The sequence below is a fragment of the Atta colombica genome, unplaced genomic scaffold (genome assembly GCF_001594045.1).
Source record: "Atta colombica isolate Treedump-2 unplaced genomic scaffold, Acol1.0 scaffold264, whole genome shotgun sequence".
NCBI classification, from domain to species: Eukaryota; Metazoa; Arthropoda; class Insecta; order Hymenoptera; family Formicidae; genus Atta; species Atta colombica.
The window spans coordinates 79617-96186 of record NW_017259364.1 but is presented as its reverse complement, the minus strand read 5'-3'; the positions used below and the strand labels follow the sequence as shown (position 1 = coordinate 96186).

At 32.3% G+C, this 16570-nt stretch overlaps 1 protein-coding gene across 1 annotated transcript in view; it reads right to left on the bottom strand.

Moving 5' to 3' along the window:
* Positions 1-8188: 8188 nt before the first annotated feature.
* LOC108689278 (intraflagellar transport protein 81 homolog) overlaps positions 8189-16570 on the bottom strand; it is a 54493-nt gene continuing 46111 nt past the window's right edge. The window contains exons 8-10 of the mRNA XM_018196001.1: positions 9905-9927; positions 9462-9523; positions 8189-8267 (exon numbers count right to left, since the gene is read on the bottom strand). Coding sequence (XP_018051490.1) covers positions 8189-8267; positions 9462-9523; positions 9905-9927 — 164 coding nt within the window. The remainder of the gene's footprint in view (positions 8268-9461; positions 9524-9904; positions 9928-16570) is intronic.

Sequence of the window (16570 nt, the reverse complement as noted above, 5' to 3'; positions counted from 1 at the left end):
TATATATATATATATATTCTTAAAATTTGGTACAACTTTTTAGGAACATCCTATATATGCTGTCAATGTCAATGCATATCTCCTCATCAAGATATGAGGTATGTAGCGAGATTTCGAAGATGTATGAGAAGATGTGCTATAGAAAATAGAAAACATGTAAATAGACCTAACCTTAGAAAATACATAACGTATAAAATGTATAATCAAAATGTATAATCAAAATGTATAATCAAAATTGCATAAACTGTCTCTCACACATCTCATTCTGTTGAATTGGAACGTAATAGTTCATAGCATGAGATGTTTTCAAAGATAGTACGTACTCTAATATAGTAAAAGCAATCTGCTCTATGTAATGGGAGCAGTTCACAGAGTGACTGATATAATAAGACTTATGTATAATAAGTTTCTTTTTTTTAAATAATGATCCCCATCACAAATTTTCAGAAACATTCCATTGAATTCTCAGCGTATGTAGGGAGCCAACTGACTGAATCAGTAATGTTGCCATAAGTCTCACTAGTGTTCACAATTTCACATTTTCCAGTAACATAGTTATTGGAAAATGTGACCAAGTTATCATTGAAAATTATTATTTTCGCATCAAGCGTTATTTCAATTTTGCCTTTATATATGTGTGCAATTTTATTTTAATATAAATATCATAATTACATTTTATGACATTGAAGTAATATATGTTCCACAACGTCTATGTGTGGATGAGCTTCACTGTACGTTCTATCAGTAACACCATGAAACGTACAATGACATGTAGGAAGATTGATTAATCATCAATCTTCGAATCACGTACATTGAAATGTTCATATATCTGCTTATGTTTGGTACACTATGCATTACTGCGAGAAAACACGTTTCGAAATCCAAATTCTTTATACTGTGAATGAAATGCATCGACGAGCAATATTACGTCAATGTGATTGCGCACATTCTCCATAGTTTTACCGCGTTGTTCATTAATTTATATAATTTTTTCTCGAAATCGTTTTTCACGCATTCTAAACTATATATTGAGTTCAATGTAATCACGGAACCAGGCGAATTAAGTGAATTGTAACATTCGATGGATCTTTGTTACACAAAAACTGACGAGTACATTGTTGCAGGTTGCGATAGTGGATGATGTAACGCTATTTATCGTATAGCGTCGCTAGAAGTTTAGCCTCGCGGGGCGATTTATCGCGCGGATAGAACGGCAGGTCAGTATATTGATCGTGTAGATGCTGCGGATACTCGAAGTCGACTTCGAGAATGTAACCAGTGGGCGAATCCAGAACGATCGCGCTCACGTCAAAGTTCGCAGCGTCTTTGATGTACCCATCAAAATTCGGCGTATGATAATGATTGACACATCGCCCATCCGTATAAATTGTTAACGTCGTAGTACACCAAATACAACAACAATTCCTACAGATCATACGAAATGCATGTACTTGTTATTAGCCTGCACGTATCTGCTTGAATATTGACTGAAGCCGCCGCGTATACCGCGCTCGATAAACATGATCATATTGATGTCGGTAAATAACTCAAACTTTACGCGCGTATATTTTAACATCGTGTTTCATGTGAAACCAGGCAATGTATAGTAATGCGCAGGATCGAGACCGTAACTCACGATACAACTATTGCGGAAATTTTCTAAAATGTCGGCCAATAATAAAACATCGGTTTAAAACATCATTTTCAAGTAGATCACTGTACTCGCCGAGCGTTCGAATGGAGAATCGCTTCCAGACATTCCCGGCGTATCGCTCTCGGATATTGTATCGCCTGTCAGTGAGCTATAAAATAATTCGTACAAGGTAAGCGCGTGTTCTGTTTTTCGACGCAGTCAACGTACTCGTACGGAAAGACATCTTTACGAGTCAGTAATTCAAATTCTTCATCCGATAGTGTTGAAAATTTGGAATGTACGATTTTTAATTTGTCTCTGCTTAAAAACAACGCTAATTTATCGAGGTTTGTACTGAGAGAGAAATTTAAATGAATCAATGAATCATAATTTTATGCATTTTCGCGAGTCTGCTCTCTCGGCGGTGTCTTTAACATATTTAGTGAACGAAATATTTTTCTTTGATTCGATCGATAACACATCTACATGTCCTTCGTACGCGATTTCTTTAATTATAAAGTGCGTGTCGTAGCCCAATAGATTATGAAAAATGATCGGAATATATAATGAATTTTTATAATTAAGATTGCAATTTGCATGCGCTGGACCACAGTATCTACCGCTGAGATGGCAATGATCGCAGACCGGCGTATCATTCGACGCGAACGGTTTCTCGCAAATGTAACAACACGTCGTGTAACGATACGCAAATGTAACAACACGTCGTGTAACGATACGTCTCCCATTGCTGTTTCGACAACGTTTCTATGAACACGGCGGATACAATATTTTTTATACCAAATCTTGGAATTATTACGCTATACAGTCTTCATCGCGACGGAAATATGACGATAACGTGTCATACGAACATCGCACGTAGTACTCTATATTAAATACTTCATGCTTTTGATATGTGTACGATGACGCATCTCGGATTCCGTCTTCCATAGAACGTATTCCAAATCAGCATAGACGATAAATGGGACGCGCTCCTTATTGCCCCAAATTGTCCCAAATTCGAGCCACTTGTCGTCCACGCTCTGCAGTTGGATAGCGCAATCGTTCATTTTCCCAATCCATTGAGTGCGACTGCAATTTTTCGTTCGTATTAAAATAGTGCAAGCATCTAGAAAAACAAAAAAATTATAACTATTACCATTATTTTATTAGTAAGTAACGGAAAATTATAATAATTTTTTATGTACTTACCAATCGCAGAAAAATTTCTTGTGCTCCATTCTAGTGAGTTGTGATCTCACGAGATGGGATAAATTTTTTTATCCATGCCCGACACTGTTGTCGCGTGGATCTTGCATACATATTGATGTGTTTCTCTTTCTTGTCACTGGTGAATCGCAGAGAAAGGACCTGTTTATGCCATACATTGATCGACACTGCGTTCAAACGTTCAAATTTGGAAATGTCTTTTAAAATTAAACATTCAAATTTGGAAATTCGATATCCGCAAAATTCAATTATATAATATAATGCGGATACGACGATTTCCGATCCATATATTTTTCAGCCGGGTACAGAGCGGCGACCACCGACCACGCGAAACACGCATTGTCCGTCGTACGCACACCGCTCGTTTCATCGTTATTTCCTGCGGCATTTTGATATGATATCCCGCGTGCATGGGATTTAATTTGTTCACATTGATAGTTAAATTCAATATACGTGACAATGCCCATTGATCACGTTCCTGGAATTCTTCGAGTGACGTTAACGTGAACTCGATAACATGCTCATATTACTCGCGCAAATCGGTGTATATCTCAATATTCTTAGTGTTTATACTCTTAATTTATACTCTTAATTTTATTACTCGTTTGTTGTTCGCAAACTCGCTGTTGAACGCGGTGTTCACTTTTACACTACCGTGTCTTTCTACAGCGTCTCGCACACACTCGAGCACTATTTCTCTCGCGTCTTCCAAAAACTACCACAGCTCAATGTAATCCATCGTTGACCGGCTCAATGTCACGGCGCCCATCAATATACGATTCTTGAATGCGACGTCGATCTCTCGCCAGATGAGAGATGACTCGCATACCTGCCACCAACGTGCACGAAATGTCGCTCTAATTGCAGCCACGAGTCGCGCGATCCTCGCCACCACGGATTGTTTGTGTCCAATGGCGAGACGCGGATGCTTGGCACGACAAAGTTCTTCGAATCACTCGATGCATTCGTCGCATCGTTGCAGCCACGCGAAACACTCCATCAAAGTAGCGACCTGGCACTGTTCCAGCAGTTTTTCATTCGCTCGTGATTTTCACATGTCTTTTCACAAACTTTAAACACACTCTTATATGGAGCACTTGACTCGTTCACATACATTGCAGTACGTTGCTGCTTTTATATCTAGAATGTCATTACTTTGATATTATGTTCGTCTACTAAGATGCACAAGGATGGCATAATTGATTACGCATATACTTCGTCACGAAATACTTTTTTAGCAGGATTCTCCTCGCGGTTGTAATATGGCATCACTAACTTGTCTGTTATCATCACTTCGGCGTACTTCTCACCATCCACGGAAATCTTAATTCCGCTTGCAGCTATATTGAATTTTCTTTTCATTTTGCATTGAGTTGAATACTGTTCCTTTATTAAACCGAAAGTTTTGTACCAAAATCTCTCTTCGAAGTCAATGTGCACCGTTTCGTCTTCTAATTGTCCGAACCAATTCCTTTTCATCGTTATCGTCATCGATGACTCTCTGTTTCACATGATGTGTACTTATTTCTCGATCGAAACTGCATTGGTGATATTCACACATCTTTATCTCTTCTCCACGGATTACAGTCTTCAGGCATACTTTTTGCATTCATTTTTTTTTCACAATACTGTTCACAATAATTTTCAATGTGTGCACTTGTTGCACGGAAATACAGTGTACATTGACACTCTGCAAGACCGACCGCCTAGCGCATCAACATAATCAATATGTGCTTCTTTACAAGATACATTCCCACAACATCGGTATCAGCCAAACAGATCATGCATGCTGCACATACAGTTAAAGCATCACCCGTTGTATAGTAACACTGGATCATGCAATGTTTAATACGGCCGTTCAATGCACGGATTTCTGAAAATGACACAAATTTCTCTGCGTGATCTGTATCGTGCTCGCTCAAATCACTAGCATAATCAGTATCGTCGGATAACATTTCTTCATCGGAATCTTGGTTCATTATTTCCTCAAAATCTACTTCCATTTCTTCGAACACTTCATCTCTAATATTCGCGTATTGCTTCGGATCCACGTTTTTAAAATTCGACTACATTGATTATGTTCTCAACATCGCATGATGGTTAGCCATACTTTTTCCATTATTCTTATTGCGACCGATTCGTTCGTCTTCCACACCAACTAAGTGTTTATAACCCATTATATATTTTATTTGTGACTTCTTTGTCCCTTTATCCCTATTGGGCCATATTTTTTTTAAAAGTAGATAATAAACAGCACCAACGCTTCTCTTAATGCATCGCGTGCCATCGATCTCTTCCCAGAAAAAATTGTTTCTTCGAAGAAATTTAAGAGCTGTAGGAACGCAGCCTGTGATTTCATATTTTTCACTGAATACCACTTTCATTTTACTGTAGAAGAGTTATGTTTAGTTTAGTAGCCGATACATTGGTGCTTCTTTTAATGCGTTGCAACATGTCACCGATCTGACAGTGTATATAAACAGTATATATAGCTTTTTTCATTCAATCTAAACTTCACTTACGAGTAATAAGACATGGATCGAGTAAAAAAATATGTATGTCGAAAATCGAAGCACAAAGGATACCTTGTCGTCATCGCTTGTCATTAAGTCCGCCGTATCGAGGGAAAAAGCGAGATATTGGGAATGTCCTGATAAAAAAGCATCAAAATGGCTAATGTGTTCCTCATCATCAACGTCATCAATGCCATCAAAATATAAGCCATGTTTTCCTTTCTTATTTCCAATCCCCTACTTTCTCAACAATTCACTCTGTATATCACAGCCAGATGACAAAGACGTTTTTTCTTCGCAATATAGCTTCCTAATTTTATACTTTTTTGCCAACATGGAATTATTCTTGACAGAAGAAATTTTGTATTAATATATCTTTGAAGGTCTTTTTATTAATACCGCAACATTGTAATTCTAAAGTAACTTTGACTGCAAGTTTTAATTTATATATATAGTAATCTATAGTAATACAGATGGACTTTCATCGCTTATATTCAGTATCTTTGTACTTAATCTCTGGAGTTTTCTTTGCTTTAAATATTGTATTGTATTGGTGTTTGTTTCACTATTTTTATAGTGTTGTGTGTTTGTAACGCTGATGTCATCTTGTCAGAAAGGCTCGCTCACCAAGGCGGTGTGTAATTACAACGATTCTCTTCGTTATAAGAATTTAAATTTTATTGTTGAGTCGAATTGAAGATTTATTCAAAGCGGGCGGTAGGCGAAGTTTGTAGATCAATAACTGCTGCATTCAGTAAGATGCATGCACAGGTAATTCGTACTTGGAATGACATCGAGTGGTTTCTCACAGCCGTTCGAAAGAAAGTATATTGCGCGCAATGATGGGACCGACAAATCTCAGAAACTCAGACAATTCTCGCGCACTGCGGTGTCCTCGCAGTACACGTATACCGAGAACGTTAAGTGACAAAAAGTGCAGTGATAATACGCGATAGAACATGTGTGGTTCACATTTCAGATTCGGAATAAGAAGCATTACGAAAGAATAGATGATCCGTATTAATCAGAATCGGGAAGCGAACTAATTTCTCGCACGCGGAATGTGTGCGCGATCGTCACCTTTTCAATGGTCGCGCAAGAGGGGTCGCGTGCCATCTGAGATAGACAGCGTGATTAGAATGAAATACATGTTTTGAATGAAATGTGGTCGCAGGCATATTTGAACAGAGACGACTCGGTATCTATGAGTTCACTTGCCATCCCTGAGAATATATATGAAATTAACGATGATTCCGGAACATATAAATTTTAATGAGAATTTTTGAATTTACGATGCTTGTGAATATCTTGCGCATTTTAACACCAATATGTATTTTTATTATTTAGATAATTTTATTATTTTGACATCTAATATTTACGCTATATTGTTGCGGCGTAACATTATATTCACAATGACAGGATGCGAATTTACAGATGACTTTTTTTTGGATTATTTTATTAGTTGACCCGTTTAATTTAAGTATATTAATTTAATTTATCTGTTCTATTTAATTATGTTTATATGTAATATTATAATAATAAGATGATATTATAATAAGATGAGACGAGCTCGAAATGACATCTGTTATTTGTTATTTGCTTTAGAGCATGATAATTATATTTGTTTCTTATATTTATATTTATATTTATTATATATTATATATTATATTTTTGTTGTTATTTGATTCATAGTCTTTCTAAACATTTATTTTTAATTTATAAGGTATCGCATTTAGAGTGACTAGTGCTAATGCATTTTATTCTCTGCTGAAAAAGCGAATAGTAGAAAATAGATTAAACTTTAATCTTGATTTAATTTACTCTTTACCCAGGCAAAGTTCGTCATTTTGACATCAAATTCAAGTCATATTTGTACAAATGACGTCAAGTGACCAAAAAGATCATAGGTTTTATTTGATGGCATTCCATGACGTCATTTCGTGATGGTATACTGACATCATTTTCATAATTAACATAATTCCGTGATGTCATATTGACGTTATAAATCGAAAATTGAGTAATACGTATAATGATCAAGTAAAGGACCAAGATATAACATCAAAATGACAGCTCACCGATGATCAATCGTCTGTGATATTCGAATATTAATTTGATTTCATTAAGATGTCAGTAAAGATTCAAAATATGACGTCAAAATAATAAACTTTATTATCTGGGTATCTTCTTCCAGTTTTATAAGAATCAAAAAAGGATAAAAAAAAAATTAAATTGAAATTAATTTACATTGATAGGAATGGAAACATATATGCTAAGAGATTCATTACAAAATGTTTGTAACAATGTTATGTTAAACTTGTTAATTTACATAAACTTATAAATTAGTACGGAGGCTGCATTACAAACATTGTTGTGCAAAATACTCTAATGAAATAGAACCGCTTCAAGTTTAATTTGATTTTATTTGATACATAAATATTTCTTGTTTCTTTCCTTCGCAAGAGGTAGTCTATTTTGTTATAAATTAAGTTGTAAGATACAAACGTTATTTGCTTCTAACATTTTGCAAGATAAAAATTTTACATCTAACAGTATTAAAATCTGTTGTAAAAAATACATCTGATAAATTATCTAACTTCAATGCTTTTATTTCCAATTAAAAGTTACAAAATCTAAAGAAACGAGTTATTAGAACAGCAAAAAAACAAATAGATAAATTTTTCGCAAAAGAATACAATGAAATTGAAGATGCTGAAAGTATATTAATGCACAATTTTGCACGAAATTATTATAATGTTGACTTACCAATCGAATAAATTAATGATTTTGATATCAGTGATATTGATGATAGCATCAATCATGACAATAATAACAATGATTGATAATTTGATAACATTGATAATTTGGATTTTCGTAGTTCAAGTGGAGATTCAATGAGTGAAAATCGAGTTGTTGGTGATGATTGTAGTAACAATGAATTTAATAGCGATGACATTTAAAAAAACTTGTTACTCAATATGCAATTGGCTCAGTGGAGTGTGAAGCATCAAATAACTTTGAAAGCAACTACTGATTTGTTGAGTATATTAAGACAGTATCATTCAAAACTACCAAAAACAGTAGAGACATTCGTATGACATGCAAGCGCAAAGTGTTAACAAAAAACTTACAAATAGTCAATATCTAGGTTTTGTGAAAATAGTAAGAGAATTAATGAAAGAAAAAGCAATAACATTAAACATAGAACATGGTCCTAAACTTCTATTTGATATTAATTTTGATAGTATTTCTATTTATAAGAGTGCTCCTTCTGAATGTTGGCCTATATTAACTATTATTAAGTATGTACAAAATTGAGTATCAAGCCTTTTCTTGTTGGAATTTTCTATGGAGCACAAACCTAATCCTTTGGATATGTATCTCAAAGATGTAATGAATAAACTTAAAGAAGTACAACGAATTAGTATTAATTTGAATGGAAAGCATTTTACTGTAGATTAAATTTATTTGTGATGCTCCTGCTTGTACTTTTGTGAAATGTATTAAAGAACATTCTTTTCATGTGAGACTTGTGAACAAGAAGGAAGAAATGATAGTCATTATAATTTACAATACTTCATGTGGCACACTTAAAACTGATGAATCATAATAAGCATGATATGATTGACCATAATGGTGATTCTCCTCTAGATATTGAGTTAGAAGTCGAATCACAGTTTTTCTTTTGAAACCAATGCATTTGATTGACTTTGGAGCAGTCAAGAGATTTTTAAAATTTCTTATGTCAAAGAATAAAATAATTGCAAAGCTCAGTACTGTAAACATTTCAATGTTGAATAACTAATTATCTCATAGATAACGTATCACCTTGTTTATCTATCGAATTTGTAAGAAAAATTAGATCTTTAAAGTTCTTTGCCAAATGGAAATGAATGCCGCCAATTTCTTTTATATTAATCCAGTTGTACTCCGTTCTACTCTGAATACTAATGTATATAAATATTTTTTCCTATTACACAATAATATATTTATTATCATATGTATGCAATAAGAAATATATTTAGTTATTTCTACAGAAATATTTTTGCAATACTTCATGTCTTACAGTGCTGAAATTTTTGCAGATAAATTTATTTCTTATAATATTCATAGTCTCTTTCATTTGACTCACGAAATTCGACATCAAGGTTTTCTACCATCATTAATGCTTATTCCTTTGAAAATGAGTTAGTGCAAATAAAAAAACTTGTGATGTCCACCGTTCTCTATAGCAAATTTGCAAAAGACTTTTAGAGCACTAAACAATTGAAAAATCTTGTAGCAAGTTAGTAATTCGAGGTTTGCTTCAAGAGCATGAAGGTCCTACAGTCAACTTAAAAAATTTTATTGTAAGAATCAATTTTGTTTATGAAAGTGAAGATTTTATTCTAAAGGAAATCAGATATTGTATACGCCTTCGAAATCATGGGCTAATTTGTAATATTCTTCTTTGTGATGATAATGATGTCAAAATAGTGCAAACATTTCAGTCAGTTTAGTGATCTATATTTTTATCCAATTGAATCGAATAAACTTGAAGTGTATGTAGTTTGAGATCTGTTAGAAGATATGAAGATTTATAAGTTATATGATGTATGATACAAGTGCGTATATCTGCTAAATCAGACTACGAATGTAGTATTTCCTCTTCTCCATTTATTCTAGCTATTAAAAACTAATTTAATTGTTGCGTTTTTATTTTTGTTTTTTATTCTGATTTAATCTAATAGGTTAAAATATCTTTTCATATAATATAATATTTGTAATTCTCAAAATTATGAAATAGAAATTAGGGACACATATAGTATTTGTAGTCCGAATTTTTTGAAGTTTATTATTTGGTTCTATTTACGCAACATTTCTTTTTTTAGATTCTTATTCAAAAGCCAGAATGAAGCTTTCAAGAGTAGTTGAGATAATTTTGAATCAATTTCTGAATCACAAGAAAAGGCTGAACGCAAGAAGTAAACATCCAAGCGTTTAGATGATTGAAGTTTAATCAGATAAAAATGATGTTTTCTCTTCTCCCAAATCGATCCATTCCAAGATGCGAAAAAGATGTCTCCAAAGATAACAAGAAAACAAAAAATAATCAGGATATTAATTTGGCACCTAGTGAGAATTCTAATAGTATAGCGGATTCTTTATCATTCACTGAGACATCTGTAGAAAGTCATCTCATTTCTCATTGTGTTCGAAAAAATCTACAAAAAAATTTACAAAATCAGCTATTTATAAGAATAAAAACCACAAACATATAACGTACATAATGACTATATCACTTATTGAAATAAAAAAATGCAAATTATAAAGAACATTTTCCGATCACTCCGATATTTTCCGAAGCTCATAACGAGAAAAATTTTAATTCAGAATCCAATGCATTAGTTCCTTATGTAGAGAAATTAGCAGGTTAATGAATCACAACAAAGGGATTGTACTGAAAATAGTCAACTCAATAAATCACTTCCAAGAGATGCAGCCAGATTATTTTCTTTCGAAAATTCATCTACACAAAACATTTTTCCACTAAAATACCTTCCTATATGATCAAAAAACAATATGAGAGGTAATGTTAAATGTAGTTCTCACTGTAGCCAGATTTCCTTTATTACATTTTTAATAATTCCCTCCTTTTTTTATATCTTCTTTACAATAATGTTCACTCGAACTATCCAAGGTAATTCTTATCGTTTTAAAATTCCTACTTCTACGAGCCAACAATAATTATCTCTGTTTCATCTGGTATGAATTGATAGTGTGAATTATTTTTATTTTTCTTGACTCCTTTTGCATCCCAGTGCTAACTTGCAGTGCATTAAAATCATGTGGACAAAACGCTCATTAAAACATTTTTATTTAAAATTTTCTAAGTGTGAAAAGAACTTTGCAAGAAATTAAAAACCAAGAAGAAATAAAAAGCACATTAATTAAAAAAATCATGAAACTGGAGAATATTTTAATTCATGTAGAAAATGTGAAATGAATGTGAGCAGCTAACAAAGCCACGAGGATGACGAGATATCTTCCCTCTAACTGATATGGAAGTCTTCTTAAAGTTTGAAGTTCTTTTCTCGAAGAAAAAGACTAATTTTTTCTTCGCTGTACTTCATTCTTTTTTTATTATTTTATTAATTTCCATGTGTGCCTATTATTAAACATATTTATAAATTGCAGGTAAAATTTCTTGCAATGAAGTGCTATAGTTCTAATTTATATGAAGAAATGATGAGATATATTAGGTGTAGTAAAAAGAAATCCATTATTTTTGCATGAAATTGAATGAAAAAATAATGGCTTTCTTTTTACTACACCTAATATATGTCGTTATATATGAGGTGTGGGAAAAAGTTCGTGGCGTTTTTCCTGTTAGATGGCATTAAAAAAATTACGCCACGAACTTTTTCCCACACTTAATATTTTCTAAGGATTTGAAGAAGCAGTTGAATTGGAAGGATCTTCCATAAAGAGTGGGGTCCAGACAACAAAGACTGATTTACTCATATTAAGTATGTAAAACTATAACTGTATGTGTTCTGAACGATGAATATTGCTAGTTTGCGGCTATTAAATTCAGATTTATTTTTTGCTTGTATTTAGACGCTGTCCTCTTAAAATATAAGTCATCAGGAATGCGTATTTTAACAAAAACGATTAGTACATGGCTGAGAAACAACATTACTTCAGGAAAAAGAAATAATAGAGAATGAAGAAAAACATAATAAAGAAGAACATAAGAAGAATATAAAGAAGATGAATAACAATTACTGATTTTGAGGAAATTAAGCAGATCGACATTTTTTAATTACAAAGTTGTGTAATAATAACTTATATTTACTATTTTAATTTATTTTTATTTTAATTATTCCAAAATTATTGTGAGATTTTATTTTTAGTATATTAATATAATTTTGATACTAATAGTTACAAAGTTTATTTTTTTAGCAAGTTATATTTGTTATTCCAATTATTTTTATTTTGATTTGTCCTAAAATTATTGTGATATATTATACTGTGATAAGTTGACTTTATTTTTCAGTAAGTTATTATGTTTGCTACTGCAATATTTTTATTTAAATTGACAATCCATATTGTGATACTTAACTATAAGTACAATATATTATAAGTATAATACATTAGTAATAAAATTAATTAAAAATTAGTAATAATATCTTTGTTCTTATTTTTGTATCAAAGTATCAACATCTAAAAGCATCTTTTAAATCTCCTATTAGAGTTTAGGTCCAAGCATATTTTTGCACAATGCATGCAATTACATAAACGAATGAATCCCTTTCTTTCCTTTTATTTCATAAAAAGAAAGAGCTTTGGGAAGTTGATTCTATTTTACATTATGTGTTATGCATTCCCAAAAAAATGTTATATAAATGGACATATTTTATACATATAATCATATATAATTGTATATAAAATATGTCAATTTTTTATATAATTGTATATAATGTTATATAATTATATATGAAACAATTTTCCCGGATGTAAATTATGCAAAGATCTGTACTTGTTGTTTAAATAAGTTGATTTAATTGCACTTCTCAATAATAGCATAGATATACTTTTTAGAATGCATTGTTAAAAAGTATATTAAATACAGATATAATGCAGGACAAAAAGTGCTTTAAAAGTGCATTTATAATTCGCTTTTAATTTCGGATTTCAATGTACATTTAAAACGCATTATACGCGGAGTACAAAATTTCATCATTAAACGACGAAATCGACGTTAAACTGTAGGTCCCATATGGACAGTGTACAACTAGCATGTACCACAGACATATGAAAGAAATCACCACGCTCGGCCACGAACTAAGAAGAAAAAGAGGACTAAGAAGAAAAAAAAGAAATGGAGAAAAGGCAAACATCAAATATTTAATATTCATATATATTTATAAAATGTATTCATTCCCACGCATTTCACATATTTTTACGTATATGTCAAAATATTCATATATAATATACGCGCACGTATATCACATATGTCAAAGAAAGCTTTCCCGAAAAATGATGCAAACTAACGGATTACTTACACAATATTACCAGTCCGTAGTAAATTAATTATAGTGTTCGTTTTCGTCATTACAACTTTTCTTCCGCCGTTTTTTTTCTGAAATTCGAGGCTTTATTGTAAAAAACTGGTTATACATTTATGATTCAAAGTATTGTCCATCGCTGGCCACTACTTTCTCCCATCTTTCGGGTAGCGTACGAATCCCGCGTCGAAAAAACTGGTCATCTTTTGAGGCTATCCACGAATCGATCCAATTTTTTATTTTTTCATAAGACCGGAAGTGCTGGTTAGCCAGGCCGTGTGCCATTGATCGAAACAAGTGATAGTCAGAGCGAGCAATGTCTGGAGAATACGGCGGGTGAAGTAGGACTTCCCATTTCAACGTTTCCAAGTATGTCTTGACCACTTCGCAACATGGGGTCGAGCAGTGTCATGCTGCAAAATCACTTTATCGTGTCTCTCGTTGTATTGCGGCCGTTTGTCTTTCAATGTTCGGCTCAAACTCATCAATTGCGTTCGATACCGATCGCCTGTGATTGTTTCAGTCGGTTTTAACAGTTCATAATACACTACGTCGAGCTGGTCCCATCAAATACAGAGCATGACCTTGGACGTCAAAATCACCGTTCTTGAAGCGTTGAAATCACTCACGACACGTTCTTTCACTAATAGCGGCCTCCATAAGTATTTGAGAGCATTCGATGAGCCTCAGCCACAGATTTCTTCATATTGAAGCAAAAAATTAAAACCTCCCGCAAATGACGAGAATTTGGACAATCGTAAACTGACATTTTCAAACTTGTCAAACTGACATTTTCAATCGAGAATAACTTTATGATGCAGACACAAATCGACTAATGTTTCTATGGGATTATATTGACAGATGCCCAAGTTTATTGTATGACGTCTATGATCTATTTATTTTGACCACCACTTACCGTTAAAGCCATCTATAGGAAAACAGCGGAAGCAAAGTTGTACACCTAATACTAATTATCGCCCTCTTTTTTTATGGAAATTGTGTAACCGCTCTCCGGGGTCATTGTCATACTTGTTTAATAAACATTAAACAAGGATGACATAATATTCGAGGAGCACTCTGATGGGAATCAGAACACGCCTAAACAAGCGACTCAGTACAATATAATGATCATCTTATCCTTGTTTAACATCGGCGAATAACAAAAATGTATAGTCCTATGTAAGAGAGAAGCGACGCTCAATTACCAATATCACCTCTGACATGTGTTTTTGTTTGTCCTACATACATAGCCTCACAGTCCTTGCAATCTATTTTATATATTACATCACATTTATTTATTTTTTTCGTGTTGTCCTTGCTTATTGTAATGAATCTATTTAATTTGCAAGTGGAGATTGTGAAAACAGCACGCATATTGACTTTGTAGTTGCAAATCTGTACTGATATATCTTTTATGTATGAAATGATGAAATATTTTTTTAGTTTTATTCCTTATGTCATTTTTACTTTTGTTGTGTTTTTTTATGATGTATGTGAAATTGTAATCTTTTATTAATGATTTTGAACATGGAATTTAGTGGATAGCAGTGTTTTAGTAAAATGTCAATTATTTTTTGATATTTTTTAAATAAAATCGTGGATGTATTACATTTCTTTATCGACCATTCTAAAGATAATTCTTTTTGTGTGTGTTAATGGATGTTATGAGTAGTAATTGAAATATCTGTCCGTATTCTTTTTGAATAAATCAAATATCATAAATTGTTCCTCTCTAATTAATTTGACATCTAAGAAGCTAATTTGATATTCCGTTTCTGGTGAAATGTAAACGTTCACGAATAGAGTTGAAAATTATGAGTGTTTCATATGTTTTATCTCTTTCGAGATGTCCAACAAAATATTGTTGTATATCGTCAATGTATTTAAAAAAGAATGAGTCTGAATGATAGATTTCAATAGTTATTGTCTCAATATCATGCATCGCTATGTCCGCAACAATAGATGAAAGAAGAGATTGGCACATCAAATATTTGTTTGTAGCAGATGTTTTTAAATATAAAAAGGGTAAATTGAAGTATCATTCTTACAAACTATGAATTCATCTAACGGAATTTTTGTTGTTGTCGATATAATGCCACCTTTTTTTCAATGCTAGCGATGACTAATTCTATGTTACGTTTGTGTAAAGAAAAGTTACATTCAACGATAGTAGAATATTTTCTTCTTGTAATTTAACAAACATTACTTAATTTCTCTACTATCTATCTACCATTTTTTATATAGCTGGATGCCACTGGGATGTTCGCTTGTATAATTTTACTTATGTAATATGTATGCTAATTTATATGTAAGACTATTATATCGATTATAATTCTTAGAAGAGCATCCGGTTTACGAATTTTAGGACTTAAATTTTATATACGATAACGAGTAATATTAGGATATGATTTCAATTTTAATTATTGAAAAGGATCACATTAAGAGTCAAAACGTTCATTTGATATTATAATTATTGTAATATTTGATATTAATATACTGCTCACACATACAAGCCGAGCTCGAAAAGTTCTTTTTTAAGTATTGAATAATTATAATAGTATAGTATAATCTGAATTAATAAGCGTCTGCAAATACCGAAACATATATTTTTCTTCATATCAATCTTCGTTTGAAATATAGGTTTTAATAAAAAAAGGAAATAAAAATTGCCCATAAAGAGTCAACGCGATTAACAGTACGTAAAATAATTTTTTGTTTAACTAGAATGCATACATTTCGGCCAACGATTTCGGTCCTATTCAAATACATAAATGAAAATCTATTTGTGATACATAATAAATAAATATTCTAAAAATATGATAGTTAGTTATATTAGTAGCTCATAATATCTTGCATAATGGTCATCTATTTATTACAAAACTCAGAGTTTTAAAAAGAGATCTATACTTAAGATGTTATAACAAGATATAACAATGGTCAATTGTTTATAACCAAATATATAAACGCCAGTTATTTTCCATGGAGTTATTATGATATCAGATGTGAGTTGGATGAATCATAGCGTTGTAAATGATTTTTATGAGAATAATGCGAAAAATTTAATGCTGCTGTGTCGATTGAGAATTATATAAAATTTAATACAGAATAAAAATTTTGTGACTGCATCCGTTGAAAGTTAGATAATACTA